At 53.5% G+C, this 26,259-nt stretch overlaps 2 protein-coding genes across 4 annotated transcripts in view; one reads left to right on the top strand and one right to left on the bottom strand.

Moving 5' to 3' along the window:
- Positions 1-11,917, top strand: part of ASXL1 (ASXL transcriptional regulator 1) — a 68,257-nt gene extending 56,340 nt beyond the window's left edge. The window contains exons 4-12 of one of the 2 annotated variants that reach the window (XM_082645406.1): positions 1,718-1,838; positions 1,915-2,012; positions 2,589-2,682; positions 3,141-3,293; positions 4,507-4,670; positions 4,766-4,862; positions 6,173-6,278; positions 6,566-7,199; positions 7,953-11,917. In XM_082645406.1, coding sequence (XP_082501532.1) covers positions 1,718-1,838; positions 1,915-2,012; positions 2,589-2,682; positions 3,141-3,293; positions 4,507-4,670; positions 4,766-4,862; positions 6,173-6,278; positions 6,566-7,199; positions 7,953-10,874 — 4,389 coding nt within the window. In that variant the 3' untranslated portion in view covers positions 10,875-11,917. The remainder of the gene's footprint in view (positions 1-1,717; positions 1,839-1,914; positions 2,013-2,588; positions 2,683-3,140; positions 3,294-4,506; positions 4,671-4,765; positions 4,863-6,172; positions 6,279-6,565; positions 7,200-7,952) is intronic. The other variant, XM_082645405.1, reaches the window with a different exon arrangement.
- Positions 11,918-17,059: 5,142 nt separating this feature from the next.
- The window catches only part of NOL4L (nucleolar protein 4 like), a gene marked incomplete at its 5' end in the record, with an annotated part of 131,482 nt that continues 122,282 nt past the window's right edge, over positions 17,060-26,259 (bottom strand). For both annotated transcript variants that reach the window (XM_082644853.1, XM_082644854.1), the window contains one exon: positions 17,060-21,686. In XM_082644853.1, the coding sequence (XP_082500979.1) occupies positions 21,466-21,686 (221 nt within the window). In that variant the 3' untranslated portion in view covers positions 17,060-21,465. The remainder of the gene's footprint in view (positions 21,687-26,259) is intronic.

Below are 26,259 nucleotides of genomic sequence, written 5' to 3'. Positions count from 1 at the left end.
CACCCCAATCTATATCTGCTCCTCCTCTCTCCATCCCCCAATATTCATTCCTACTCCTTCCTGGTTTCGAGGTGGCTCCTAAGTTTTCCTTGGGGATGGGTAGAGTTTCATTTTGAGACTCCACGACAGAGACTGTTGGAAGAAGTATTTGTTAGGAGATGAAATTTGGAGTGGAACTCTCCTCTACACTCTAGCCTTGTTCCCACTATCTCACTTTAGTTTAGATCTTTATCCTTTTCAATAGATTTCTGTCATAATCTAACTCTTCTTCTGCCTCCAGACTTCCCATGGTTAACAGAATGAAATTCCTAAAACTCAGATCATTCTCCTGATTCATATCCTTCAGACTCTAAAGAAATCACAGTCTTAATCCCTCAGCACAGTGTCACGATTATCACCAGCCCTCTTGCTGTCTCTCTATCCTCCTCACGTATCCAGTTTCCCACACACCTCCTGAAGTCTATGGTTTCTTTGAATTTAAAATGTTCTCCCACATTGGCTCATCACATCACCTAGGACTCCCTCTCCCTCCCCACTGGCAACCCATCTGCCTATTAACTGACTTCTTTTAAAACTGAGCTCAAGCAACACATCTCCTTGGAAACCTTACCTCCCTGATCCTTATTCCCCTTCTGTACCTCCATGCCCTCTTCTCCAGCTCAGTGAGGTAGATGTTCCCTGTTCTGGGCTGCTTCAGTTCTCTCTGTATCTTTCTCTCACTGTGCTTTGTATTGTTATAGATTGGACTTTGTCCTCTACTCATTTGAGCTCCTTGAAGGCAGGGCCCTGATTCCCCTCCTTATTCCCACCCCACCCACCGCCTGGAACTAGCATGGTGTAGTTTACAGGAGGCACGCCATAAATGGTTTTTTTTGTTTTTTTTTTGTTTTTTTTTTAAGATGTTAGGGGTAGGAGTTTATTAATTTATTTATTTTTGCTGTGTTGGGTCTTCGCTTCTGTGCGAGGGCTTTCTCTAGTTGTGGCAAGCGGGGGCCGCTTTTCATCGCGGTGTGCAATGCGGGCCTCTCACCGTCGCGGCCTCTCTTACTGTGGAGCACAGGCTCCAGACACGCAGGCTCAGCAGTTGTGGCTCACGGGCCCAGTTGCTCTGCGGCATGTGGGATCTTCTCAGACCAGGGCTCGAACCCGTGTCCCCTGCTCTAGCAGGCAGGCTCTCAACCACTGCGCCACCAGGGAAGCCCCATAAATGTTTAATGAATGACTAGATGCAAAATTATATCTAACTTTTTTTTTTTAGTTTATTTTTGGCTGCGTTGGGTCTTCATTGCTGCACATGGGCTTTCTCTAGTTGCGGCGAGCGGGGGCTACTCTTCGTTGCGGTGCGCGGGCTTCTCATTTTGCGGTGCCTTTTCTTGTTGTGGAGCACAGGCTCTAGGCACGTGGGCTCAGTAGTTGTGGCACACGGGCTCAGTTGCTCCGTGGCATGTGGGGTCCTCCTGGACCAGGGATCAAACCCGAGTCCCCCACGTTGGCAGGTGGATTCTGAACCACTGCGCCACCAGGGAAGTCCCTCTGACTTTCTTAATGTACGTATGAGAAGAACTTACTGAGAAAAAGAGGACACTTAGAAAGGGATAGGAATTTAATCAATATTCTAAATCCCTCTTCTCCAAAAGCAATACACATTTAGGAATGACTACTGTGCTTGTAGGATTTGTAGGGTTTTGCTCACCTGAGTTGTGCCTTGCTGTCACAGAAGGATGCCCTGCAGTGGTCTCGCAGTCCGGCTGCAGTGGAGGGAGAGGAGCCAGAGGACACAGCTGATGTGGAGAGCTGTGGGTCTAATGAAGCCAGCACTGTGAGTGGTGAAAATGATGGTAAGTACCCTTGACAAGATGGGTGAAGAGCCACAAGCAGTCGCTAGGGTCTAACCTTTATTTCCCTCTCTTCCAGTTTCTCTCGATGAAACATCTTCTAATGCTTCCTGTTCCACCGAATCTCAGAGTCGGCCTCATTCCAATCCCAGGGACAGCTACAGAGCTTCCTCACAGGTGGGGGGGGGAGTCGGTGACTAGGCTGGATTGGATAAGTGAGGCAGGCACAAGACAGGACTCTTCCTCCTGTAGTTAACTGAGCGTGTTGAAGAGTGGAGAAAATCACTTTGGTCTCCACTTGTTAGTACTATTTAAAAGCGGGCCATAGGAAACGTGGGTAGTAGACCTGAGAGCAGGGCAATTTGTTTTTTCTCTTTACCACGGATGGATAATTTTGTTTGTATTTATGAAAAACCTGGGAACATTCAGGGAGAAGTATAACAGAGTGGGGAGAACATGAGCTTGGGAGTTATCAGTTTGAATTGCAGCCCCGCCACTCACTAGCTTTGGGCAAATTCCTTACCTGTAAAGTGGGGAGAGCAACACATTCTTTTCAGTGTGAGGTGATGCTTGGCACAGTGGCCGGCACCTGGCTCAGTAGAATGAGTCATTGCTGTTACTGGCATTACCTGCCCGTGCTGGTTGAACACTAACTCTGTTTTATGAGACAGCGAGGGAGACGTGGTCGAGAGGTACAGCCGTTGTGGCCTGCAGGGGACTCAGGCTCCTTTTGTATCCCCTCTGGGAAAACAGGCGAACAAGCAGAAGAAGAAGACCGGGGTGATGTTGCCTCGAGTTGTCCTGACTCCTCTGAAGGTAAACGGGGCCCACGTGGAATCTGCATCAGGTATGTGTAAACTCGTGATTGTGATGCTTCTTTCTCAGGTCCTGGGGACCTGCCTCCCTCTGGCAGCAGCTCTTGGCCTAGGTAGTGCCGTGCCAGTAGAGTCAGGAGCTCTCCTCTGGCAGTCAGCACGCCGTGGTAGTGAGACCCGACCTAGCTTCCGGCATGGGCTCTGCTGGGCGCCCTTCCCCTGGCCTCACAGGGCAGTTGTGAGGGTCCCGTGAAGGCGTGTGCAGGTGCTTTGTAAAAGATACAGTGCAAACTAAGATGGCGGTTTGGCATTCTTACATGATAATTTAAAGCCAGACCAGGAGGTGGTGATCTGTGACGGCCCAGGGCAGGGCCATGGAAGCTCCGGTATTGCTGGCAGCATCTCAGGGAGAGCTGGGAGAAGTAAGCTTGTCTGAGAGCCGTGGGCGCGGCGTGTGATGCTTTTGACCAGTGGAATGCTGTGCCTTCAGGGTTCTCAGGCCGCCACGCCGATGGCGAGAGCGGCAGCCCGTCCAGCAGCAGCAGTGGCTCTCTGGCCCTGGGCAGCGCTGCTATTCGTGGCCAGGCCGAGGTCGCCCGGGACCCTGCCCCGCTCCTGAGAGGCTTCCGGAAGCCGGCCACAGGTAGGTGGCTTGGCACTCATTTCTCTGCCTGTAAGGGGGCCCCTGCAGGCCTAGAGAGAAGATGATGTCTTCTACTGCACTCCCTCACAGTTTATTTTTACTTCTCAGGTGGCCCTCTATTTTTTGTTGGTTTTTACCTTGTATTTTGGTTATGTCACATAGAGATTTTTCTCTGCTAGACTGAGAGAACTCCCTGTGGGCAGAGATGGTGCCACATTGCTCCTTGTATGTCCCTGTAAGGGCCTAGCCTGTGCCTGCCTTGATACTGCTTAGTGAGTGCTCAAGTGAGTGAAAAGTGCTTCTGAGTGTCTCAGTGAAGAATTCCAACATTTGTTTTCTTTCTTCGGTAGCATCCTGCCAAGTTTGTTCTCAACGTCTGCAGTCTCTGTCAGACGCCCTTTTTTATAACCTAGTTAGTATATGGGGTAGATGCCTATGTTGAATTTGGGCTATGCAGACAAGTTCAGTAGTGTGCACCTCCCACCTGCAGTAGGGCTATTTGCAAGGCTAGTATGCCATTTGCTATTTCCGGATTTATTTCTCAAAGCCCCCATGCTGGGTTTTTGTAGATGGGCCACATGAAATCATTAAGAAGACTAACCTTGGCTTCTGAAAATTAGAAGAAACCATCACCCAAGTGGCAGCTAGGTGTGCTGTCTTGTAGCCTCTCCAGCTCATCAGCCTTGCTGAATCTTAAAGCCTCACAGGTCTCTGTTCCATTTGCTGAGGCTTTTGTGAGAGGTGTTGACATTGCAGTGGGCTTTAAACAACCCTTAGCACCTTTCTGCCTGGAGGTCAGACCTCTCCAGCCCATTCACAGAAGACTTCTGCAGATTTTTCTGTAGGACGCTAACCGGATTCACTTTTAGACTTCCATCGTTTCTCCCATTGGCTTTGTGGAGCCTGTTCTCCAGCTTTGGAGGGAAGCTCAGAGCCTGCCCCTTGCCTGGTTTTCTGTGGGAAGAGTGTCCCTTCGGGCTGTGACACAGCGTGCTACTGAGTCTTGTCTGAGACGATGCAAGCCCAAGTGTTCTCTTAGGTTTGATGGTGGCCGATAGGTTAGGGTAGACTGGATGGTTGAGCTCATTGTGTGCAGATAAGTTCTGGGTAGCTTGGGTGCTGCCACCAAAGTTTTCCCTCAGTTGGCATTTGCTTTTTTGGTTTAAGAAGCTGAAAATCTACATTTTGCTTCCTACTGCTTGAAAAATCACAGGTCAAATGAAGCGCAACAGAGGGGAAGAGATAGATTTTGAGACGCCTGGGTCCATTCTCGTCAACACCAACCTCCGGGCCCTGATCAACTCTCGGACCTTCCATGCCCTGCCATCCCACTTTCAGCAGCAGCTCCTCTTCCTCCTGCCCGAAGTGGACAGACAGGTACCTGTGGGCAGCTTCCTCTTTGCTCTCTCGGGGCTAGCTTCTGTCCTCTTTCTAAGTTTCTTTATTGTTTTTTTTTGCCTTGATCCTTCCAGGTGGGGACCGATGGCCTGTTGCGTCTCAGCAGCAGTGCACTGAACAACGAGTTTTTCACCCACGCGGCTCAGAGCTGGCGGGAACGCCTGGCTGATGGTGAGTAAACGTTCTCGTCCCAGCGGCTTGAAAGGTGCCTGCCATGTGTGGTGTCACTTGTCTCCTGGTATTTAAAACCCAAAACCCAAATACTCTTTTTTCAACAGTCTTTTTCTGTTTTTTTTTTCCAAGGGGTATTATTTAATATAAGGCAGGCTTTCCTCTAACAGACGTGGTAGACGTTAATGTGCCCCGTAGCTCTAAAGAAGGTACAAGAGTATTTGGGCTTTCACTGTTTCGTGTGTATATATTCATCTGCATTGCCTCTTCATCATTAAAACTATAAACTCCTATTCTTTCCAGTAAGCATGGCATTGACCTACTCGGTAAGTTCCACCAGGTGCTCTGTCTTTGTAGATGTTGCCACTTGGAGTGATTGTTAGCTTCTCGTAATTCAGTTTTGTGGGGAAGCTACGTGGGAAGTGCACTGGGAGGTCCCTGAGACTCCCCTCCAGGTTCAGTGATTTGCTAGGAGGACTCACAGGACTCAGCATGTAGTTGTACTCATGGCTGTAGTTTATTTTGGTGAAAGAATACAGAACAAAATTAGCAAAAAGGGAAAAAACGTCTGGGGTGTAGTCCAGGGAAACCAGGTGCACACTTCCGAGATCCTCTCCCGGTGGCGTCCCACAGGATGTGCTCAGTGCCCTCAGCAAGGAGTTGTGACCGCACGTAGTCACAGGTGTAGTCTGCCGGGAAGCTCGTCAAGGACTTGGTGCCTATGGTTTTTATTGGGAGCTGATCATGTAGGAAGCCTCTGTCTGACCCAGACCCAAATTCCAGATTCCCCAAAGGAAAGCAGGTGCTCACCATAAACCATCTGGTTTGCTTCAACTGTTCAGGCACAGTGAGCCATTCCCTGTCCGTTATGGGGTGGGGACCCTCCTGAAATCCAAGGTCCCAGATGTCAGCCAGGGGCCCACCTTGTCAGCAGGCCTGTCTGAGCCTGCTGTGTCAACTTTTTTCTGCGCGTGGAATAAGAACGATTCTCTTGTTGGTTTTTGTTCTGCTTTTTTGATCAATGTGTTGTTTGCTGTTGAAGGACTGATTACCCGAGGGAAGGGCAGATCTCCCTTAGAATAGGTGTGTTAGTCCTGTCCTGGAGAAGAGCGCCATGTGAGAGATCCTCTGGGGGAGACGGGAGCCAGCGTGAGGAAGATAGTGAGGGTTGAAAATATGATTTCCAAGCTCACCAAAGTCACGTGTTATTTTGAAAACTCCTGACATGGTAGAACTGCAAGATTTGGCTTTTCCTAAGACAGACCTTAATATCCTTAATGCACCACTTGAAGAGTTTTGTTTCTCTCTAGGCGAATTCACTCATGAGATGCAAGTCAGGATACGACAGGAAATGGAGAAGGAAAAGAAGGTGGAACAATGGAAAGAAAAGTTCTTCGAAGACTACTATGGACAGAAGTAAGGCCCTTGGTGCTGTGAGTCCTAGTGTGGTTTCTGGGGGAACAGAGGCAGGTGTGTTCTCAAAGCCATGCATACTGCTGTGTCACCCAGGAATGTGGCGATTGCAGTGACTCTTATTTAGCTTAATGCCCTTCATGGGGAAGCTAACATAGGTTTTTCTATGGTTAGTGTTACATACCATGCAGATGTATTTTGTTCTGAGAGATCTAATATTTGGGTGTATATTATTCATAGTGGATGTGCCCTCTCTGCCCTGTAACTGATAATGTGAGTTTGGTTTGCAGATTGGGTTTAAGCAAAGAAGAGTCATTGCAGCAGAATGTGGGCCAGGAGGAGGTTGAAATCAAGAGTGACTTGCGTGTCTCGGGAGAATCAACACGACCGCAGCGTGGCCCGGCCACCCGGCAGCGAGATGGGCATTTCAAGAAACGCTCTCGGCCAGATCTCCGAACCAGAGCCCGAAGGAATCTGTACAAAAAACAGGAGCCAGAACAAGCAGAGGTTGCTAAAGACACACAGTCTGTGGCACCAGACATCCCCCTGTACAAGGATGGGGAGGCTAAGACCGATGCAGCAGGGGTGGGTGGTCCCCACCTGCCTGGCACATCCTCCGCAGCACCCAACCCAGAGAGTTCTGAATTCCCGGTGGAAACTGTGGCTTCCCGGATCCAGCCCGATCCAGACGACCTGGCACGTGTCTCCACATCTCCAGACAGAATTCCCAGCTTGCCTCAGGAGACCGTGGATCAGGAACCCAAGGATCAGAAGAGGAAATCCTTTGAGCAGGCGGCCTCTGCATCCTTTCCCGAAAAGAAGCCCCGGCTTGAAGATCGTCAGTCCTTTCGTAACACAATTGAAAGTGTTCACACCGAAAAGCCACAGCCCACCAAAGAGGAGCCCAAAGTCCCGCCCATCCGGGTAGGAGGCTGTTTGATCCTGGCTGCCCTGAGCCCAGGCCCCTTTGAGGGACGGGAGATCAGTGGGGCTCCTTTACAGGGACAGAAGGCCCCCGGGCCCTTGTGTGAAGTACGCGGGAGTGTAGAGCTCTCTCTGTACAAGAGGCGTTCTTGAGACTGACTGGAGTATCAGGGGGATACGGTTCTTCTCTTCCTCACTTGGTTGTTCACTCTGTTGAAGTTACCTCTAGAGGTCAGAATCCTTTGGGGTTTTAAAATCTTTTATTAGGTGGTGGTAGATTTTTTGTGTAGTGACTCACACAGTCCCACCAGAAATTAAATTTAGAAGTGTGGCATATAACAGCCCTTGAGCAGAATCTTCTCAGAATGGTGTGGTGTCTTGGACAGCCATTTTACCATGATAATTTCTTTCTTTTTTTTTTTTGCGGTACGCGGGCCTCTCACTGTTGTGGCCTCTCCCGTTGCGGAGCACAGGCTCCGGACGCGCAGGCTCAGCGGCCATGGCTCACGGGCCCAGCCACTCTGCGGTATGTGGGATCTTCCCAGACTGGGGCACGAACCCGTGTCCCCTGCATCGGCAGGCAGACTCTCAACCACTGCACCACCAGGGAAGCCCGATTATTTCATTTTTAAGGAAAATGATTTGATTCTCTAGGCCATGACCTCTAAGCTACTAGGGTCGCGATTTAGCTTTACAGCTCCTAGGTCAGAGTGCTCAGTCAATTAAAACTGTTTTCTTATTTTTCTCTTGCAGATTCAACTTTCACGTATCAAACCACCCTGGGTGGTTAAAGGTCAGCCCACTTACCAGATATGCCCCCGCATCGTCCCCATCACGGAGTCCTCCTGCCGGGGCTGGACTGGCACCAGGACCCTTGCAGACATTAAAGCCCGTGCTCTGCAGGTCCGAGGGGCGAGAGGCCACCACTGCCATCGAGAGGCGGCCACCACTGCCATCGGAGGGGGGGGTGGCCCGGGTGGAGGTGGCGGCGGGGCCACCGATGAGGGAGGTGGCAGAGGCATCAGCAGTGGTGATGGTGGTGAGGCCTGTGGCCACCCTGAGCCCAGGGGAGCCCCAGGTACCCCTGGAGAGTGTGCGTCAGATCTACAGCGAACACAACTACTGCCGCCTTGTCCTCTAAATGGGGAGCATGTCCATCCTGGAACTGCCGTGTCCAGAGCCAGGAGAGAGGACCTGGCTTCTCCCAGAAAGGAGAAGAGCTACCCACAACAGAGGGTTCCAGATGGCCTCAGAAGCGGGCTGGAAGATGCTTCCCGACTCCCTATTGCTCCCACTGGGGACCAGCCACGCCAGGCCTTACCCCCACTGCCCTCCAAAACCCCGGCACCTGAGCGATTAGTTGAGCAGCCTGCGTTGCATCTGGGAGGTAGAACTGAATGTGGGTCTGATGCCACTTCCTGGGAAAGGGGTAACGAGGAGCAAGGACCCACCATCCCCCTGGAGAGCAGTCCTGTTCAGGCTCTAGCGGGGGATGTTGGATTAGAAGAAGGAACCGGCCAGGCTCCAGATAGTGACAGTAATCCCACCGTGAAGGATCCTGTGAATGTGACCCCCAGTCCCATCCCTGAACCATCATTGGCCGGTTCCCTGCAGGACAGACCATTTGATGACGAATCAGGACTTGGTGACTCGGGCCCACCCACGAGGGAAAGTGCTACTAGACAAGAAAACTTGAAAACCGAGGCTCCCGTCTCCACTGGTGCTGCTCCTTGGATGCCTGGCCTGTCAAATGACAAGGCAGTGGGACAGCCTGAACCCAACTCCAGGGAAGACGTCCCATCTGTTAAGCCGCAGGTTGGAGAGGAGTGGGAGAAAGCTGCTCCCCTCATTCCAGTGTCACCTGGGGGGTTGACAGCTGAGGAGGGTCTGGATCCCCCCGACAACTTGGCTTCACTCTGGACAGTGCCATCTCCAGGGTGCGTTGCCAGCACCGGCCATGACTGCAGACAGCTGGAAGGTGAAAAGCTGAAAATCAGTGGAGACTCTGAAGTGCTGAGTCCTCACAGCGAGTCCACAGACACAGCCTCTGACTTGGAAGGCCACTTCTCTGAGGACAGCACTGAGGCCGAGCCTAGTGAAGCCGCAGTGCCGAAGAGGTCCTCAGCGGTGGAGCAGGGTGAGAAACACATTTGGAACCGCTCCACCTCACTCTCCAAGGTGAACGGTGACCTGAGTCTGGTCACAAGGACAGACGGGATGGTTGCTCCACAGAGCTGGGTGTCTCGAGTATGTGCGGTTCCCCAAAAGATCCCAGACTCCCTGTCACTGGCCAGTACTGAGTACCAGCCGAGGCCTGTGTCCCTGGGAAGGCTTGCGTCCTCGGTGGAGGCTACTAACCCCCTCGTGATGCAGTTGCTGCAGGGCAGCTTGCCCCTAGAGAAGGTTCTTCGTCCAGCCCACGGTGGCAGCAAACCCGAATCCCCACGACTCCCACTTACGACAGAGCAGAGCCATGGCGGCTCCTTGCGTATGGGATCTTTGCAAGACCCTGGGGAAAGCAGTTGTGAGGTTGGCAGTAGCAGTCCCAGTTCTTTAAGAGCTTCGAAGGAGTCTCTTCTACCTGAGAGCCGTGAAGCAAGCACCGGCCTCGCCAGACTGGAGGCCGCCCAGGCTCCTGGAACACCCCCAAAGATTTCCAAGCACGCCCTGAGTTTAAACTCCCTATATCCAGTGACAAATCCAATGGCTGCCCCTGGGAAAGTAGAAGTGGATTCCAAAGAGCAGTTCTCTCCCTTTAGTTTTGAAGATCAGAAGGAAGCTGGTGACCTGTCCCAGTGCAGTAATTCAAGTGCTGCCCCAGGCACGAGTCCGGGAAATCTCACTACCTCGAGAGCCCCTTGTTTCTCATCTCCAAATGTGGTCTCCTCGGGTCCCGATCAGGCAGGTCCGGCCCTGGGTGATCAGAACAGTGCTGGAGGCCAAGGGAAGAAGCTCTTTGGCTCCAGAAGCGAGGCTGCAGCCCTTCAGTGCCCCCGGCCTGTGGAGCCAGCGCCTCTGCCTGCTGACGCCCCTCCCGATTTTCCCAGCAGGAAGTCGGGGGCAAGCAAAAACTCTGTGTCTGGTGGGGTACAGACTGCCAGGGAAGACTGGGCTCCAAGGCCACCGCCTGCCTCTGTTGGCAGCAGCAAGAGCGAGAAGACTTTTGGTGGGGGGCCTCTCAAGGCGAATGCGGAGAACAGAAATGTAGCGGGGCCCAGTCCTCGGGGGCTGATGGGTCACTTGCAAGGGATGCCCTTCGTCCTTGATTTGCCCTTCTGGAAATTACCCCGAGAGCCTGGGAAAGGGCTCAGTCAGCCTCTAGAGCCTTCTTCCATCCCCTCCCAGCTCAACATCAAACAGGCATTTTATGGGAAGCTTTCCAAACTCCAACTAAGTTCCACCACCAGCTTTAATTATTCCTCTGGCTCCCCAACCTTTGCCAAAGGCCTTGCCGGAAGTGTGGTGCAGCTGAGCCACAAAGCAAACTTTGGTGCAAGCCACAGCGCATCACTTTCCTTGCAGATGTTCACCGACAGCAGCACGGTGGAAAGCATCTCACTCCAGTGTGCGTGCAGCCTGAAAGCCATGATCATGTGCCAGGGCTGTGGTGCGTTCTGTCACGATGACTGTATTGGACCCTCAAAGCTCTGTGTATTGTGCCTTGTGGTGAGATAATAAATTATGGCCATGGGAAAAGTTGTATATTTAGTGTGTGTATTTTGATAATGATGGATCTTCAATCTGTATACAGGATATCATTGATAAAATAGACTCTGTCTCTCTAGGCAAGAGTCCTCTTGCCTCTCCCTAAAATCTGTAGTGCTAAAGCCCCTCGGCCACTTGTCGGCCTTCTGGTTTTGCTGGAATGGTTTCCTGCAGGGCAGGTTGCTGGGCTGCCCAAGGCTGGCCGGCCAGCCCGAGCTCTTGTCACACAGACAGAGCCTGGTGTGGCGTGGGGAGCCTCCTTGAGACTCAGAGGGACTTGAAGCTGAAGCAAGAAGGTTGTGTTCTCCACCAAGGGGACTAACCTACCCGAACTGAGTAGAAATGTCAGTCTTCCACTGCCCCCTCCCTGCCGTCTTTCCTCCCACTGCTCCTCCGGGAGTTGATGGGGAAGAAGCCAGCACAGGGTTAAAGCAACTCCCAGCAGTGCCCACCAGGGGGCTTAAGAACCTGCTGACCTCAGGGTCACAGTCATTTGCCAGTTGATGGAGCCAGTTTGACCTTTGGTTCTGTTGCTGAAGCCAGTTTGGGACTTGGCTGTCTCCGAATGATCCACTGGCCCACAGGAGCTTTCGGAACCTTGAATAGACCTGCTTGGACAATGGGTCGGGCATAGGATTGTCTTTCCTCCTTGTAAGTCAGGTGTCCAGACGTTTGGCAGGTGAATTTGTCTGCTCGACACCCTCTCCGTCACTTTGGACTCTGTGGGAGTGGGCATCTCCACGCACCTGTGTATGTGAAAGTCATTTTACATTTCAAAGCAGTGTGTTTTTCTTATTTTTATATTTTTAACTCTTTATCCTTGGATGTATAAAGTGAACTTCTGGCTTCTGTAAGTATGCTCTCTGCACCTCTAATGTTTTATCATGTATTTATATGTTGTACACAGTACTGGCCGATTCTGTAAATGGATGTATTGTACAGAGAACACGAACGACTCTCCCTTATTTTACGTCTTCGGCATCATTGCATTAAAGTGGTGTAATTGACTTCTCTCCACCTGTGTCAGAGCCACTGCGTGCTGTGCTGCCCGACGTGAGGGGTGGAGTGATTGACTTGGGACCTACCAGTTGACCTGGTGCCCTGTCACCGGTCAGCCGGTGGACCTGCTGCAGTTGCAGAGCCACGGGCAGCCCAGCTGCTTGCCGCTGGGCGAACGCGTCTTGCTCATCGCTTCTCCTCCGACCTTCACTGGCGGCTCGCTGCCATGTGTGACAAATCACCACCACCAGTGTCAAGTGCTTCTGGATTCAAGGGTGAGTGCCCTGGGCAGCCCCCAGGTGGGCCTTCTGGACCTGGCTCCGGGCTCCCCACCTGTCAGCTGTACCTGGGAGCATGCTTTCCTGGGGCCACTGGACATACTTTTGACAGCAGGTTAAGGAAGAAACAGCTATGCCAGCTGCCAGCCTCTCTCCCAACACGTTTCCAGCAAGTAGATGTCTCCATAGCTGTGTCACCTCACCCTGCTTCCTGCCTTATTTCTTGTACCTCGACTTGTGAGTGGAGCGTCTTCCTTGTTGAACGTAGGTCTCCCTGTGTGAGTGCGTCTGTGTGAGCTGTAAAATTGGTGTGACTTCAAGTCTCATTTCATCTGAAAGGTCTTTTCTTTCCCCCACTTTGCATCCATTGTGGCATTTCTGTCATCTGAAGCATGAGTGGGAAGTTGGCAAAGATGTGGTGATTTAAATGCAGTTATTGGCCAAGTCCAGGTTGTCAACTTCAAGAGTCTGTTTACCAAAGACGGAGCAGAGGCACAAGCGTGGTTGACCCTCTTCCTCCTTCTGCTGTGACCTTTGGGGCCACCCTAGGGGACAGTTGGAAACTGGTCCGCCAGGGAAAGCACTGCTCTTGTATGTCTCTGTGGTCTTGGAAAAATAAACCTGTACAACCTGCACGTGTGGTCTCGGTCATCTTCTGCGGCCGCCCTGCTGGGCTGGGAGGAAGGTTGGGTTGGGAGGCAGACCCCGGCTCACTTCACCTCGGCGCTGGAGCAGATTTTCTAGTGTGTGGAGTTTTTTGTTTTTTTGTGTTTTTTTTTATATAGACCATTTTTTTAAGTCTATTGAATTTTGTTACAGTATTGCTTCTGTTTCATGTTTTGGTTTTTTGGCCGCAAGGCATATGGGACCCTAACTCCCTGACTAGGGCTCGAACCCACACCCCCTGGGGTCTTAACCACTGCACCGCCAGGGAAGTCCCTCGTGTGTGGAGTTCTTTTGAGACGTTGGTCCCAAAGGTGCGACTTGTCAGCGTTGCTGGTCTTCATCAGACTGAGCATGACGTGGTGAACTTACCCATTTATCCACCATGTGGACTGGAAGCAAAATCTCATGAAACCGATGGGGGTCCTTTTCGCCTGTGAATCGAAGCCGTGAACTGTGACGCCCCTCCACAGCTGCTCATCCCAACCGCCTTACTGAGATCGAGGTTGCCTGAGAGATTCCTCCTGGCGGAGGATCTTGGGCCAGCAGCAGTGGGGGGGGCCGGCCCGAAATGGGGTCTGACGCTGGTTGACGAACCTGCGTAGATGACAGGCTGCAGGGGTTGACTTTAAAGATTAATTAAAATACGTATCCATTAATTTGTTCCCCGTGAACTGGAGAAAGTAGATTTTACGCACGTTGGAACATGTTTTGGGGCAGTGCAAGCTGTCGTTTTGCGGTGCTGCGATTTGATCAAGGTGCGGATAGAGAAGTCATGGTAAGGTGGCTTTGTGGTGCCTGGGTAACTGCCTGGTGGTGGTGATGTGTACGTGTGCCTTCATGTCATGGAATCTGTTTGCCCAATTACTTCTGCAGGAGCTTAGAATGTATTGGAAGCCAGGGCTGGGACCTGACGTTGCCAACTGCATCTCAGCAGGGAGGTGGAACGTGCGCTGGGTTAGAGTGGGGGCCTGGCTACTTGCCAGCTCAGTGGTTGGGGTAAGTCACTAAGCCCCTGGCAACTTTCTCATCACTGATTTGGGCTGAGAGTTGCTACTGCATAAAGTCATAGTGTGCGGTGCATAGGAAGTACCCCATCCTGCTGGCTCGCATGGTACCGAGACAGGAGAGATCATGGCTCCTGTCATCTGCTTGACCCTCACCCCAGGGAGGAGCCGTGGAGAGGGGGGCCCATGTGGCGCGCTGAGGGCTGGTGCGAGCTGAGTGGATGTCTGACTTTCAGCCTCTCACTACAGTTGAGTGCATAGTCCTGGGTTTAGAGACTGAGTACTTGGCAGGAGAGGCTTATTTTACTCATGGTCCAAAGGACAAGGAAATGTGTTTCAGAATCTGGAAAGAGCGCTGTCTTACTGGCCAGGCACAGTGTCACCCATTTGTTTCATGTCCGACCTGCTCATGAGGAAGTCAGACCCTGCTTGAGAGGGATGCGTGTGTGTGTGTGTGTGTGTGTGTGTGTTTACACTCAACAGAGTAGCCACGTCCCTCCGGCCTCGGGGACAAAAGCCCAAAGCGTCTGCCTGCCCTGTGCCTTGAGAGGAGGCAGCACGGGCTGTGTTGCCCGTGTGTGTGTGTGTGTGTGTGTGTGTGTGTGCCGTTCAAAGTGATGGAGAGGGTAGGCTCTGTGACCCTGGAGGTTAATACTTGAAACCAAATGGTGACAGTGCCCTGTGCTTCCTCTTTGTGCATTATTTTGAAAGCCTGGAATGAACATCTCTAACAACCAAAAGGTGTAGACGGAAGCTCTGTAAGGATGACAGTAACAAAAATACAGCTGTCAGCGCAGTGATTCTTTTTTTTTTTTTTTAAATTTTATTTATTTATTTATTTATTTATGGCTGTGTTGGGTCTTCATTTCTATGCGAGGGCTTTCTCTAGTTGTGGCAAGTGGGGGCCACTCTTCATTGCAGTGCGTGGGGCCTCTCACTATCACGGCCTCTCTTGTTGCAGAGCACAGGCTCCAGACGCGCAGGCTCAGTAATTGTGGCTCACGGGCCTAGTTGCTCCGCGGCATGTGGGATCTTCCCAGACCAGGGCTCGAACCCGTGTCCCCTGCATTGGCAGGCAGACTCTCAACCACTGCGCCACCAGGGAAGCCAGCGCAGTGATTCTTAACTTTTCTGGGAACACGGGCTCCTTTGAGAGTCCAGTGGGAGCTCTGGACCCTCTCCCCGCAGGAACGTGCACACGCACACACAAAGTTGTATTATTTCAGACGGTTTAAGAGCCTCCCCTCCGCCCTGCCAGCAGCTGGAGCCCCTCACTGAAGAACCCCCTGACTGATAATAAACCTAATAAAATCTGGGTTTATACAAAAGAGGGGAGAGAGGACTTTGCAAAGGATTATCCTATAGTCTGTAGCTACTGACCTTCACTAGTGCATTTAGATTTAAAAGTGCGTTACAGGCATGGTCTCCCCTCCTCCTCACCAAGTAAGCTGAGCTTCGCCTGCTCGGGTCACTGAGTAGCCTTGATCTCGCTGTTCCATGGGGGCGTCCCCTTTGATGTCGTCCTCGACGCTTAACACCGGTGGTCTGGAGCTCCATTTAAAGAAGCCGGGCCGAGACCAAGCAGCCCTTCTCTGTCCACAAGCGCTTCCTCCTTGGATCCCAGTGTCCCCGCGGCTGGCTGCGGCTTCGCCTGGAGGTGAGTGCTTTCCATTGGGCCAGCGCGGACCGTGTGCCGTGGGCCCGGGTTCTGGCTGTGTTGTCCCAGGTGGGGGAGTTCATGGTCCTTTGGTGGTTCTCAGCAGTGGTAGTTTTGGTGGGACAGGCACTATCATGGCATCACTGAGGATTTGCTGCTCTGGGTCCCTACCTGCATCTGAGAAGATGAAGTGCCACCTTTTGCTCCTCTTACGAATCTCAGCCCCAGGGTATATAGACTCCCTCGGGGCAGCACTTTCAAACTGTTGGCCCATCTCCCTTTACCTGTTTTATATATTTGGCTACTGCACAGAATTTCATTTAAAAAAAAAGAGATTCTTCTGCCTTTACAAAAAAAATAAACGTTTAACGACTGCCACATAGTGTGTGTGGGGGGGTGTATATACAAGCAATTGTTAACAATTACATTTATGCTTTTAACTCACACATAATTGTTTTTAAACTCCTGATAATCAGGTTTGGCCCCAGTCACATTCCTGAAAGTTTTCCTCAAAGTTTAACCTAAATTGAATGCAGGATGAAAAAAGTCTGCATACAAGTAAACGTCTTTGAAAAAAAAAAAAAGCAGCCCTTTTGTTTCCTTCAAGGGGATCCCAGGTGTTGGGTCGAATGGAGTGTCAAGTCCTGACGGTTCAGGACCAGGGATGGTGTTTCCTCGGTTTTCCCAGCCGCCTGAGTTTGGTTTCAGTCTCAGAAGAGCTGCACCCTGGGCGGATGGGAGTGGAAAGAGGGCGATTTGCAGGGAAACAGCTGCATTTAAGACCTTGCTTGGGCGCTGGCTGAATCCAGGCGAGGTGTGCACCCGGTGTGCCCTCTTTCTCATCTGTAAGTGGGGCCAGAGCACCTCCCTGGGAAGGCAACGGTGAGATTTCAAAATGATATGCGCCTGTGCTGGGCACCTGACGAGGACCAGGAAAGGTCCATTTCCTTCCCTTTCTGAAGGGTGAGGTGCCAAAAAAAGTGACAAGTTCATTTGTTCAAGAAAATCTACGAAGGACCTTCTGTGTGCTAGCTTATTGGCTAGGAAAAGGTGGAATCTGGGACTTCCCTGGTGGCGCAGCGGTTAAGAATCTGCCTGCCAATGCAGGGGACACGGGGTTCGATCCCTGGTCCGGGAAGATCCCACATGCCACAGAGCAACTAAGCCCATGCACCACGACTACTGAGCCTGCGCTCTAGAGCCCGTGAGCCACAACTACTGAAGCCCGCGTGCCTAGAGCCTGTGCTCCGCAACGAGAAGCCACCACAGTGAGAAGCCCACGCAACACAACGAAGAGTAGCCTCCGCTCGCCGCAACCAGAGAAAGCCCGTGGGCAGCAACAAAGACCCAACGCAGCCAAAAATAATAAGTAAGTATATAAATAAATTAATTTTTTTTAAAAAAAGGTGGAATCTACTGGTAGAATGGTGTTTCAGTGCCAAACTAGAGTTGGAGGGAACAGAACTGGCTGGCAGTGCTGCTGTTGAGAGGACACAGTGGAAATAAAGCATTCAGTTTGTTATTCAGTGTTTATTAAGTAGATTCAGTCTTATATATGATATACAGATTCAAAAGAAAAAGGATTCCACATACTTATGAAATCAGTGCATTTAGCAAGTAATACCATGGAGATAACAGCTCGATTAACAGCTCATTGGTCTTTTGTTAAGTGAGGGGAGAGGGAGTTGGCCTGTGCTAGTCATTCCACAAACAAAACAGAATTTAGTTGCATCACATAGAGAAGACACATTCTAAGAATTAAAAGATTAAGCCACATTTACTGGAAAAACTCACTATATAGAACACAAATAATTTTTATAGAGCATTGAGGAGGAAGTCCTCACCTGCTTAGAAGAGCCACGTTAAGTTGCATAGGTGCATATCTGTAAAAATATAATTTAGAGGTGAAGCCATTGATTAAGTAATAAAAGAGTCATCTTTAAAAGTTGGTGCCATCTGCTGTTTGTCTTAAGTGCCATATGCTTACTGTCTGGAGCCCCCTGCCCCTCCCCAGAGGTGATGCCTCATGAATGAGCTGCCTCCAGGGGACCCTGAAGAAATGCTTATACCATCTGCATTGGAAAGTCTTAAAACTCATCTCAGGTAGGGAACTTGCGCTCTTCCCCAACGTGTCTAAATTATGCCAGGGGATTGGAAACCTCTTGGGTTGTCCCTAAATCTTGGGTGGCTTGACCCTGAAGCTCCCATGAGTCAACGTGACTTTCCCATTCCCAGGCTGTCAGGAGAAGAGCTATATCCACCCCCGGCTCTGCAGCCAAGTCCTACTTTCACTTTTCATGAGTCCACGCAGTGTCCCACCTGCAGCCGGTAGGAAGTCTTCTGAGCCCTGCTCCTAAATGGACCATATGACACAGGCATATGGGCCATCTGCCGCATGGAGATTTTTCTGAGCTTAGAAAAGTATTTTTCAGCAAATCTGAGTTCTGTGTGGCGTAGGTTTTTTGTTTTTGTCTTTAGGTGGAAACATAGGTAAAAAGTGAGAGGTTTTTGTTTTGTGGCTTTGCTAAGCAGATGAGCTTTGAGGTGCACCTTCCTCCTCAGGAGCGAGTCTTGCAGGACACACAGGGACCGGGGCATCTGTACATGTAAACAGTACACTTTCACTGAGTCCAAAATTAGGAGCAAAAATACAAAGGTTCACATTGGTCTTAGGTAGATACAGGCGAAAAAGGACTGAGCTGTTTAGCTCATAAACAACAAAAACAAAGTTTCTAAAGCACCACTAAATTATATAAAAATCAGACCATGGACGGATTGAAACTGGTATTCTGGTGAAATACTTTACTATCTTGTAAAAAGTTTTACAAAAAATTACAAATTAAAAGTATCAACCCTCTGAGTTCAAAGCAGCATTTTGAAAATGAACTGGTAATTAATCCTATAACCACCCCTGGAGTCGTAAGTGGCCCTTGGGAATAGGGATGGCTGGGTTCCACCTGTTTGTTTGATATCTTCTAAAACTTTCCAACCCCCTGCCGGTCCCCCTCCCCCTCAACACTGTCCTTGGGTATAAACTGAGTGGTGACGGTAAAATGAGTTTTAGATGGGTTGTACTCTCACTGGTCTACCAGATAACCCACCACTAAGACCAAATCCCCATTTCTCCTCTGATTCCAACCTTGTGGGATTAGTTAGCCCCCTGCAAAGACTCTGGAACTGGTATATTCTATTCTTGCATTACCTCTTAAACGTAGGATCCCGAATGATCTATTTGTGCCCTGAGGCCCTCCGTAAGAACTGGCTGTGGGGCAGGGCTTCAGACGCTCCCTTTAGGAGAAGGCAGTCCCTGGGGTGAGGGGGGGACAGCAGCGAGCTGGCTTCAGCAGAGCCAGCTCTTTGGTGCTTCTCCAAGTCAGGAGGAGAGGGATGGGGTTGACGCTGCATCTTTTAAAACAAAAGCAAAACTGAACAAGTTCCCTGACTGGACTAGCTAATGGAATCCTGTTTCCACACAGTAACTTGCTCCTGATTCTGCCGTCACGAGGGCTTCACGTGCAGCTTCACTAGGAAGGAGCCCACCCAAGAGGTGGGGTCAACGTGACGGGATCCACTGTCCTGGAGGGGCTCTGGGAGCCCCAGTGGACCTTGACCGCTATCATCATTTGCTTCCTTTCTCTTTGAAGCACACTGAACCTACACTCTTATCGCGGTGCTAAGGCCGCTGAAGGTGGTCAGTTAGGACAAGCTTGACTCAGAAAAACACGACTTCACACTGTAGCTTATACTGAGCTTCAGATCTAATCCCTTGTGCGGGTAGTGGCGGAAGCCCCTTCCCCAGTCTTTCTCACTCCTGTGTGTTCAGAAAAGCTAACCGTTTGTGCCTGGCTTGGGTACTGCCTCTGGGGGGAGAAATGACATGTGAAGCAGTTGATGTCAAGAATTCTAAGGCGGCGATTGTCTGTGCCAGTTTTCAACATTAAGATTTTCACAAATTGCCTGGGGTAACATTTTGCAAAAGATCTACTGATTACTTTTTGTAGTATTGTTCACACACAAAAATAAATATTTACACAAATTCAAACGTCCGCGAGCAGTACTGAGCAGATGGGGGCGGGACGTGTGGACGCTGGGGGGTGGGAGCGGCCTCGGGCACTGGAGCTTGTGCTGTGCTGACGGCGGGTCTCGGCGTCCCGGCCCTGGCTGGAGCCTGGGGACTGGTCAGATGGAAGGCAGAGGTGGTGTGGCTGCGTGGGGGCTGCTGGAGGCCACTTGGGAGAGCAAAGACTACCCTCAACCTCTCGGGGCTGGAAGCAAGCAGGACCCCCTGCCCTTCCGACTTTCTGGATCCGGGGCCCGTAGCTCAGTCGCGGATCCGAGGAGGGGGAGGCATCCACGCTGGAGCCCCCTCACCACCCCTCCTGAGGGTGGTCTGCCACAGTGCCGGGAGGCAGTTGGCTGCAGAAAAGCTGGTTTGGGAAGGGGGTGCCTGCTTTGGGGTCGAGCGGCTCTCGACCCTAGGGTCCCCTCGGCCCTGGCTCCCCGGGACCTCTTTGCTCTGAGGGCGGAAAGGCAACAGAGGGCTTCTGCCAGCTCCGGGCAGGGGCAGGCAGCAGAGGGCTGCTGTCATGGCTACGGAGTGTTGCATGGAGAGGCCCTGTGGGCCTTGTGAGGTCTGGGCAAATCCCTGGTTTTAGCAGCACTGGTAGGTATTGCACTGAGCAAGAGGAAGTGCCTATCGGGGAGGAAGGAAACCAGGCCAGCCTTTTCTTTTTGCCCTTTTTCACACTCCAGGGATTATGGGTTTCTTCCAGGACCGGCCCCTGCAGAAGGGCCGGTCCTGGGAGAACCCAGGTGGCTTCTCCACTTCTGCTGATGGTCCCTTTACTCCAGCCACGGGGGCAGGGGACAGGAGCTGCGGTCCACCCGGTCCACCCAGGAGCTCGCAGCTGCCTTTCCTGACAGCCAGGGGCGCACCCTGCAGCAATGAGGGGGGTGGGGTCGGGGGCCCTTCCCGGCCGGTGTCCGAGGGGCCAGGGCCTGTGCGGAGAAGTGTTCAGACCTGGCTCCCTGGGGGCAGGGTGAGGGCAAGGGCCCAGCTGACCGGCTGCCTGTGCCCCAGCACTCTGTCCTGTCAAGCGCTGGGGCCAGGGGCTCCTCCCTGGGCTCCATCCAGCTCCTGGCCTCCCCTCTGGACTTACCTCCCAGGCAGACACACTGGGTGGGGGAGGTGGGAGACAGCCGTTCAGAACAGGCTCAGGGCACATCCTGGAAAAGCCCACGCTGGAGTGTGAGGTAGAATACGGGTGACCGTGTGACTGGGGCGTCTGTGGGATGGGGGAGGGGGAGCCGCTTTTGTTTGTCTTTGCTCTGCAGTGGGTGTGGGTGAGGTCCTCCTGCTTGGCGGGGCTGGGCGCTCAGAGGGACAGCCAGCCCGGTGCCCCCGCTGCCCCCAGCCCTGCCGGCCCCCAGCCCGCGCCAGTGTAGTGATATGGAATGTTAGGTCACAGGGATACATCCTTCTGATCAGACAGACACAGACTGGCAATCTGTACAAACACAAAAGAATCCATTTTCAGAAAAATAAATTACTAAGGGGAGAGGAAGAAAGGGTCCACTTTGTTTTTCTCAATAAATATGCAATTCTGCTCACCTAAGACTTGAAAGGTAATTATCTGGGGGTGGGATTCTAACATCAGGGTCCACGAAGATGATTCTAAATAGAGCTGCGGCCCCAGCGCCTTGTCAGGGGGAGCCCCAGCCCTTCCAAAGCTGCCCCGTTGGCCTCTTCCAAGCAGGTCAGAGCACCCGTGTGGTGAGATTCCAAAAAAAAGTGTCCTTGTGCCCAGAGTCTCAGGCGCTTGGAGTGTGGCTAGAAACAGCTCTTTTGCATCCACCTCTTTCAAAAAAACAAAAGGTACCAACTGGTGAGGCGGGAAGCCGGTCCGGGGCTGGGAGAGCCTCCTTCCCTAGGGTAGTGCACTCGACGTGCCGCTGGGTCAGTTCTGCTGTAAAATGAGGTTTTCCAGTTCATCTGCTGAGCGCAGCAGGAAGGCGGCGGACTCCCGGTAGCCGGCGATGAGCTGCCGCACGGCACTGATCTCGGTGGGGCTGAGCTGGGCGGTGGGCATGGTCCGGCTGGTGCTGTTGCTGGAGGGCGTGGGCGTGGGCGTGGTGGAGGTGGTGGAGGCCCCGCCTTTCATGCTGAGGTCCGTGGGCCCTGCGAGGAGGGGAGCCAGGGTGAGGAGGGGCACCCTTTCCCCTATCGTGGGGGCCCGAGGCCCTCGTCTGTCTCCACGGTTGTACCCCTGATGCTTAGAAGGGGGCCTGCAGACAAGACGTGGGCTTTTCTGTTAAGCCCGAGGGTGATCCTGCGATGGGGTCGGGGGGAGGCTTTGGCCTCAGGCTGGGCAGCACTCTGACCCCAGCTCCCTGGCACTCATCGCACCTCGGCTGCTCTCTGAGGACTGTCAGGCAGGCCTCCGCACTCTGGGCTCTGGTCTCCGGGTGAGGAGGCCGCCTCGAGCTGGCGGGGGAGGGGGTGGCTAAGACACTGCCGGTAGGTGGGGGTCCGACGCCCCCGAGGGGGACAGGGTGTGGAAAGCCCCGGACAGAGTCCAAAGTGGAGCCCCAGAAGGCCAGGAGAAGAAGCACCCATGTGTGCGCCTCATGAGACAAGGAAGGGGTTTCTCAACCGCCGTCGCCGCCGGGGAAGAGCAAGAAAGAGGCTGGCTGCCCTGGGCTGCCCTGCTTGGGCCTGGGCAAGAGGCCGGGGATGGAGCGGCCAGACGGAGCGCGCCCTGCCGGGAGCGGCTGGAGGGGCAGGTGGAGGGAGGCGCTGGGGGCTGAGCCTCCTCCTGATGGGCTGCAGCACCTCGAAGCCCCTTGCCTCTGAGAAGTTCTCTTGTGCCCAAGCGAGATGGAAGATTAATGTTGCTGAGACGGGACAGCATGGGGTGGGTGGGTGAAGGTCGGAAGGTCAGACAGGACCCAGAGGGGCCCTCTAGAGAAATCACCTCCCCTTTGCCCTTGAACGGTGGCAACAAAGAGGGTGCCTGCAGTCTTACCGAAACACACTGGGGGTGTGTGCTGGGGCCACCAGGCCTGGTCTCCTCTCCACCTTTCCCAAATGGCTCTGTGGGGTGCGCCGTGGCTCTGGAGTCAGCAAGCCCGGACTGGCGGCTTGCTCGGCCCCGCCATGGGCGATTCCTAACTTCCCTGGGCCCCTGGCCCTCAGCTACAGCACGAGGAGACTGTTCTGGGGCTGAGCCACGCCGGTGAACCCCTCGGTGCGGCTCGGGATGCTCAGCCTACGGGAGGCCCACTGGGAAAGGGCTTCCAGGAGACACAGAAGCTCCTGGAATTTGAGCCTTCTTTCGAGGTGTTCAGCAAGAAAACCGCCAAAGGAGAGGATCTGGCAGTGTGGGAGCAGAAGCTTGCTCGGGAGGCCTTCTGTGACCCAGCGAGGTCCGTCTCCCTGTGCCCTGCCCAGCCCCCAACCCCCATAAGCAGAGATCATTGTACATGGGTGTGTGAGGCAGTTCTCAATTACCAGCCAGCTCCCCACTACCCCACTGGTTCTGACAGCCAGTGTGAATCATTACTGCACCTACAGTGGCAGCAGCTTGCTTTCTTTTCCTTCTTTTTCTTGTGTTTTGGCCGCACCACGAGTCTTGCAGGATCTCAGTTCCCTGACCAGGCGCTGAGCCCGGGCCACGGCAGTGAGAGCCCGGAATCCTAACCACTAGGCCACCAGGGAACTCCCTATAGTTCTTGTGGTGCTACAGAGATGGACAAGCCCTTGTCACTGGAGACATACAGACCAGAAGTAACATCTTGGGAGAAATTATGGAAACACGACTACTGCTAAAAGGAAGCTGGTGCAGCCCCCAGATGGGGAAGGAAGTTGGAATCTAAGACGGGACAGTCTGTCACATGGGGTTATTTCTTCTCTAATCAGAGAACAGGGACGTGACGCAGGACGTCCTGGGAACTGGCCTGCTAAGGAACATCCTTGGAATTGAGGGTCGAGGGAAGTCCGTTCAAATGAAACACAGGAGGAAGGACTGGGCTGGGGCTGGGAACTGCTGGGAACAGCAGCCAAGCAGGTGGCTGACTCCCACATGGGTGGCTGCTGGGATAGTCTGGGAGCAGGCAGGGGTGCCTGCGCTGGCTCCCGGCTGCTGCAGGGTTTGGTCCCCTCCAGACTCTGGCTGGGGATGGCAGAGGAAGGCCGGAGCCGCCTGCCACATGGGTGTGAGCTGTCCCTGGGCTTCCTCTCTTTCCTCCCTCCACCCCCAAGCCTTGTCCTCTTCACTCCTATGCTCAGAGCAGGCCTTCTGGGCTCTGGTTACAGGCAGACACTCAGGTGGCCAGGTGGTGGCTAGAGGGGCCGGAGCGGGTGCGAGTTGCCCAGCAGCCCAGGTAAGACAGGCAGAGCCTGAGTCTATCCGGGCTGACCTGGATTTCCAGATCCACCCATGATCCGAGCGAGGAGCTCTGAACCACCAACACGACTGCCCAGCCCAGGTGCCAAACGGGCTGAACCCTCGTGTAAGGGCTGCTGCTGGGGGGGCAGTGGGACCGGGACTGCCTGTGCTGTTCTTCCAACTGCTGGACCCAAACCCAGTGCTCACAGGATGCCACTGCCCCAGGCAGGAGGTCAGCGAGCAGATCTCGGCCTCCGTGACCTCACCACCCACTTCTAAGGAACCAGGGAGACTGAGGTGCAGGGGCAAAGCTAGTGGCCTTTCTTGAAGCCTCTCTGGCAAGTGTGAACAGGGCAGGAGGGCGGCAGGCCTGGCCCTCAAGACAGGCCGGAGCAGCCCTGGCAGCTGCGGCCCGAGACAGGCCCTGCCGTGTGGTGCCAGGTGGGGGCCTATCACCATCGCCTGCCCCCTGGGAAGGACTCTTCCCATGCGCACCAGGGGGGGCTCTAACTTCCCGCCCCGCACCTGTCTCCAGACACACTCTACCAGGGTCCCCGCTCAGCAGGGCTGTCAGATAGTGCTCCTTCCTGGAAGGAAAGCAGCCCGCCTGGGACAGCCATTTCACCCCTGCTGCAGCTGGCCACTCTGGCCTCAGCCTCAGGGATTAGGGCCAGGCGGCCTCTTATTTTAGGTTAAGAGGCATTAGGAAAGGATGAGAAGTTAAGCCCAGGCAGGAATCTTCCAGGGACCCGCACGTACTTCCCGGTGGGGCGGGGGGCAAGGTGAGCGAGGGTGTCTGGGCTTTCTGCCATGGGTAGGGACCAGCCGCCTCCATCGCTGCCCAGGAACAGTAAGGGGTCTCCCGCGGCCAAGGACAAGGGCCTGAGAGGAATTCTCAGGCACGTTCAGCCAAGACCTAGAACCAGAATTCCCTGGCCTGCGGGCGGCACCTTCCTCTAACCTACTCGTCAAGCAGCCACTTGCTGTCACCCCCAGCCTTTCCTCTCGCCTCTGAACGACCCCCAAAGCACACTGCTTCTGCCTCCTGTCCTCCCCATTAAAATCTCACCACAAGGGCAGACAGCACAATTCACAGCCTCCTTTGGTTAAAGCCTATCTGTGGCTCCCGCTGCACACAGAACTAAATCTAGATGCCTGGCTCAAGAGGCCCTGGGATCACCCCTACCTGACCCCGCCAGCTCCCGGAGGCCGCCAGGCTGCCCTCCACCGGGGGAACCCGCTCTTCCCCTGCCGCACCTGCCACCCAGGCCTCAGCGTGAAAGGGCCTGAGGTCCGCACTCAGGGCAGCACCTAGCTCCATGGGGAGGTTTCTATCTTTTGGGGACTGTTTCTCCAATACTGGCCTGTGTTCCGTCTGCATCAGAGTCACCTGGGCAGAGTTACGGGGGCACCTAGGGAATCACCAGCTCCTGGGGTTAGAGTGGGGGGACAGACGGCTAACTACTGCCCCAGGTGACCTAGGTGGGGCCCCATAGTGCAGCAGAAAGGGCTGGGGCCCTGCTCCCAGGTGAAAGAACCTTCGTCTCGGGGCTTCCCTGGTGGCGCAGTGGTTAAGAATCCGCCTGCCAATGCAGGGGACACGGGTTCGAGCCCTGGTCCGGGAAGATCCCACATGCCACAGAGCAACTAAGTCCGTGAGCCACAATTACTGAGCCTGCGCTCTAGAGCCGTGAGCCACAACTACTGAGCCCGTGTGCCACAACTACTGAAGCCCGCGCGCCTAGAGCCCGTGCTCCGCAACAAGAGAAGCCACTGCAATGAGAAGCCCGCACACCGCACAGCAACGAAGAGTAGCCCCCACTCGCCCCAACTAGAGAAAGCCTGAGCACAGCAACGAAGACCCAATGCAGCCAAAAATAAATAAAATAAACAAATTTTTTAAAAAAACTAAGAAATGCTTTTAAAAAGAAGAACCTTCATCTCACAGGTGAGGTCCTAAGCGGTGGCCTGGAGAGGGAGGTGACCTGCCTGGGACCAAATCCTGGCTCTGCCATCAACTCCGCAAGACCTGGGCCAGCGACCGTCTCACTGAGACTTGGTCATTTTGGGTGAGACGAGGGTGTGGAGGGGCTCAACTCAGGTGAAGGGCGGGGCCTTGGCTGGGACTCTGCGCACAGTGGCCCGTGGAGCGGGGGTGGGGCAGCGGCAGGGGACCAGGGAGAGGCCCAGCAAGCCTCCGAGGAGGCAAGAAAGGAGTGGAACGCTGTTCCTGTTAACCTTGCCCTCCAAGCTAAGGACTGGCTAAGATTATGAGACGGGGAGGGTCCCTGTGCCAAGAAGGAGTCACTTTTCCGGCGCCTCTGCTGCTTCCCCACCTGCCCCGCCCCCTTCCCAAGGTGGCTG

Source organism: Mesoplodon mirus, assembly GCF_964341445.2.
Source record: "Mesoplodon mirus genome assembly, chromosome: 15".
NCBI classification, from domain to species: Eukaryota; Metazoa; Chordata; class Mammalia; order Artiodactyla; family Ziphiidae; genus Mesoplodon; species Mesoplodon mirus.
Note: the sequence above shows the minus strand (reverse complement) of the source record. Positions and strands in the feature narration are given on the sequence as shown.